This window comes from Papio anubis, unplaced genomic scaffold (genome assembly GCF_008728515.1).
Source record: "Papio anubis isolate 15944 unplaced genomic scaffold, Panubis1.0 scaffold1751, whole genome shotgun sequence".
NCBI classification, from domain to species: domain Eukaryota; kingdom Metazoa; phylum Chordata; class Mammalia; order Primates; family Cercopithecidae; genus Papio; species Papio anubis.
This window is the reverse complement of record NW_022161748.1, coordinates 131-4,292: the sequence shown is the minus strand read 5'-3', so window position 1 is coordinate 4,292 and position 4,162 is coordinate 131. Positions and strand designations below refer to the sequence as shown.

Genomic DNA, 4,162 nt, shown 5'->3' with positions numbered 1-4,162 from the left:
TGGTGTGGATTGGGTAGAAATGTGCTGGGCTGCGGTTTAATTGGCAGGGGAGAGAGAAGGGGAGGGAATGCCAAGTGGGATTCTCCTGCTCTGTCCCCAGGAGAGGCAGGTAAACTGCTTTCATTGCTGGTCCGCACCAGTAAGGCAGGAAGGAATCTCTTTGGGTGAAGGGGAGTTTCAGAGACTTCCTTTAAATACTCTACTTAGAACCCTCAAGGTATTTGCCATTCTTGGGGAACCCCGAGTCAGGGCAAATTGAAACAATGTTCTTCTGATTCCTACTGCTCCTCCAGTTCCTGCCCTTCCCCATCATTAACTCCCAACAAATGTACAATGTACACAGATTGTATTTATGTAGATGTGGCCTCAGGAAATCAAAATGTCCTAGAATGCAGGTAATTTAAAGTCTTACCAAATAATCTTCTGTCCAGTTTTTCCACATGGATTCTATAATCTATTCAAGGAGGTGGGGGAAGAGCATTCTTTTCTTTATTTTTATACCTCATTAGTAAGTCCTAACCATACTCTTCCTTAGATCCCTTTTCCAACTCAGTCTTGTTCTCACATTTTTAGAAAGGACAACAGGATCTTTAAATTCTCTCGGTTTGTGTTGGGAAAGGATCCAAATTAGTGTGCTTCCTCATTGAAAATCAGAGTAGCCTTCAAGCAGTATATGTAGGGAAGGCATTTACACCTCCTCCCCCTCCTCTTTTTCAGTTTGGCATACTCTAGCCTGCATTTTGCTCTCCCTGTAACGATGAGAGAAAACAACACACACTATTCACTCTCCTTTGTCTGCAAAGTCTGGCATTTCAGTGGTTTTCTTTAAGGGGGTCCTCATTTGTGACCAGCTTTGCCATTAACGGAAATCAATCTGAATGCCCCATTGTGCATCTTCTTTCTTTCCTTGCAGTCTGAGATTGCCTTTGCCAAGTTTTTTCTCACTGAACTTGAAAGACCTTCTCTCATTTTCCCGTTCCCTGCCTCCAGCCCCATTGAATCCCTGCAGAGCTTTCTCAGGCATAAGGGCTGTAGTGTGACGATTGGGAGGAACTCGACCTACTCCGCTAACCCAGTGGCCTGAGCCAATCACAAAGAGGATTGGAGCTTCACTCGAACGCTCCTTCCCTTCTCCTCCCTCTGTGACAGCCTCTTGGAGAGAGGGACACTGGAGGGGTGTGTTTGCAATTTAAATCATTGGATTTTTGCCCACCCTCTTTCCAAATAAGAAGGCAGGAGCTGCTTGCTGATGTGTAAAGGGTCTTCTGAGCTGCAGTGGCAATTAGACCAGAAGATCCTCGCTCCTGTCTCTAAAGAGGGGAGAGGGCAAGGATGGTGGAGGCTTTCTGTGCTACCTGGAAGCTGACCGACAGTCAGAACTTTGATGAGTACATGAAGGCTCTAGGTAGGTAACAATAAGAACGGCTGTTCTCTTCTTATCGTGCTGCTTTAGATACTTGCAGATTCCATTTTTCACTCATCAGGTCAGCAAGAGGCAAAGACAGATCATGTTGTCCTGATCAGTTGCTAGGCTATGCATTTTCCACTGAATGGATTTTTAATGTGGCACTTGTTTGCCTTCTTACCCAGGGCCAAAAACACAGAGCATCTGCTATTCTGTGGAGAAAGTGAAGCTTCTCTGACTTTTTTGGTTTTCTTCTGCATGCACTTATAATCACAGTAGTGTTTTACATGATTAATGGCTAATCATGTTCTAATGAAACTTACACTTTAGAACCTGGATTCCATAATCAGAAAGCAGATTCTTGCTTTGTGAGTTATTTTGAAAGTTGCTGCAGACTGTACTGTTCCCTTTGCTATTTTAGGCGTGGGCTTTGCCACTAGGCAGGTGGGAAATGTGACCAAACCAACAGTAATTATCAGTCAGGAAGGAGACAAAGTGGTCATCAGGACTCTCAGCACATTCAAGAACACGGAGATTAGTTTCCACCTGGGAGAAGAGTTTGATGAAACCACTGCAGATGATAGAAACTGTAAGGTGAGAAACTGCTTCTTCTCCAGAGTGGGGATGGGGAGGGGGGAATAAAGATAAAGATTCCCAACGCATGCTTTTTTTTTTTTTTTTTTTTTAAGATGTTGGAAAGTGTAGAATATTTTCAATATTTCAATCCAAGGAGAAATACACCAAAGTTAGTTTAGTGTGCATATGTTATATTTTGAACAATGGGTACTTGCTATAGCATAAATCTCAATTGTATTTGTCTCTTACCAGATACTGTTCACATTTTATATCAAGCTTGTATTTCAGAAAACATTTAATAAAGTTTGTTTGAAAGAGAGAGTGCATTTTGTTTAATTCCCCAGGTTGCCTCAGATTGACTAAATGGGCAGTTTGCCTCATTCTAAGGCTTTCTTTAGAAGGACGACTAGCTACAAAGCACTAGTTTAGGATTTTTGTTTTTAATATATTAAATTTTTGTATTTAGATGTGTATTTTTAATCAAATTATGAATTCAAATTTACATAATAATCTAGAAGTAATAGAGATAACAATAGGATAATTAATTGATCATGATTTATTCAATTACACAATTCTTTCAAAAATCACATCATTTGTCTTCCGTATCAGAAATCTGAATTGTATTTATTGCTATGTTTTGCATTTCATTGTTGGTCTCAGTCTGTTGTTAGCCTGGATGGAGACAAACTTGTTCATGTACAGAAATGGGATGGCAAAGAAACAAATTTTGTAAGAGAAATTAAGGATGGCAAAATGGTTATGGTAAGTAATGACAATTCTCCATTCTTCCTTGTTTTTTACTCCTCTCCCCACACCTCTCACCTCCTTCCCTCTTCCTTCCTCCCCCTTCCATTCTTCCTCCTTCCTTCCTTCTTTAATAATACATCACTGGTAAGGTTCTTTAACTATATATAAAACAGGGGAAACAAAAAGATCCTAGCTAATTGTCTTCTTCAGCTCAACATTTTTGATTGCAGAAAAAGAGAACATTTCATGTGTAGTTAAAAAAATAAAAGTTGCCATTGATTTGCCTAAAACTGTGTCAAAAGATTTTTTTGTAGGATAACTATGGATGTCTCTCAAATAAAATTTAAATATAAAGCCCATAATCACTGAAATATATAAAGATAATTGCTATTATAAGAGAATCTCAGACAGATGACTTTATAGCTCCTGTAATAAGAGATCTTTAGCTTATATTTTAATTTATAAAGTTACAAAAGTTCAGTGCAGATAATTTAGAATATAACAGAAAAGTATAAAAAAAGTTAAAATCCCCTCTAATTTCTCATCAGAGATAACCTTTTTTTTTTTTTTTTGAGATAAAGTCTTGCTCTGTCACCCAGACTGGAGTGTAGGGGTGCAATCTCGGCTCACTGCAACCTCCATTTCATGGGCTCCAGCGATTCAACAACTTCAGTCTCTCGAGTAGCTGGGACTACAAGTGCAAGCCACCAACGCCAGGCTATTTTAAAAATATTTTTATAGAGACGGGGTTTCGCCATGTTGCCCAAGCTGGTCTACAACTCTTGAGCTCAAAGTGATGCTCCTGCTTCCTGCCTCGGCCTCCCAAAGTGCTGGAATTACAGGCCTGCGCCAAGACTCCTGACTCCCGTAGAGAACCATTTTGTTGTTACTTCTTTCCAGTTTTTTCTCGAATGCATAATATGCCTTTTAAACACATCTATTTAATACTGGGTGGCCATTAAAAATATTTTTTTCAATCACCCTCTTCTTACTTACTAGGAATTATCTGTAAAAGAGGATGTATTAGTGTCCTAAGGCTGCCACAACAAAGTACCACAAACTTGGTGACTTAAAACAACAAAAGTTCCCAGCACTTTGGGAGGCCGAGGCGGGCGGATCACGAGGTCAGGAGATCGAGACCATCCTGGCTAACACGGTGAAACCCCGTCTCTACTAAAAATGCAAAAAATTAGGCGGGCGAGGCGGCGGGCGCCTGTAGTCCCAGCTACTCGGGAGGCTGAGGCAGGAGAATGGCGTGAACCCGGGAGGCGGAGCTTGCAGTGAGCTGAGATCCGGCCACTGCACTCCAGCCTGGGCAACAGAGCAAGACTCTGTCTCTAAAAAACAAAACACAAGCCAGGTGCAGTGGCTCAAGCCTGTAATCCCAGCACTTTGGGAGGCCAAGACGGGCGGATCACGAGGTCAGGAGATCGA

The 4,162-nt window shown here is 41.2% G+C and overlaps 1 protein-coding gene across 1 annotated transcript; it reads left to right on the top strand.

Moving 5' to 3' along the window:
- Positions 1–1,017: 1,017 nt before the first annotated feature.
- Positions 1,018–3,830, top strand: LOC100997903 (fatty acid-binding protein, brain). The gene is made up of 3 exons (XM_009206181.4): positions 1,018–1,405; positions 1,827–1,999; positions 2,642–3,830. The coding sequence occupies exons 1-3, from the start codon at positions 1,333–1,335 to the stop codon at positions 2,894–2,896; spliced, it is 501 nt and encodes a 166-aa protein (XP_009204445.1). The 5' UTR covers positions 1,018–1,332; the 3' UTR covers positions 2,897–3,830.
- Positions 3,831–4,162: the final 332 nt, after the last annotated feature.

What these genes read in the sequence shown, in the direction of transcription:
- LOC100997903 (XM_009206181.4), top strand. Translation starts at nt 1,333, where the DNA reads ATGGTGGAGGCTTTCTGTGCTACCTGGAAGCTGACCGACAGTCAGAAC. An exon ending in TGAGTACATGAAGGCTCTAG is followed by an intron (nt 1,406 to 1,826) that starts GTAGGTAACAAT and finishes TTGCTATTTTAG; the next exon opens with GCGTGGGCTTTGCCACTAGG. An exon ending in CAGATGATAGAAACTGTAAG is followed by an intron (nt 2,000 to 2,641) that starts GTGAGAAACTGC and finishes TGTTGGTCTCAG; the next exon opens with TCTGTTGTTAGCCTGGATGG.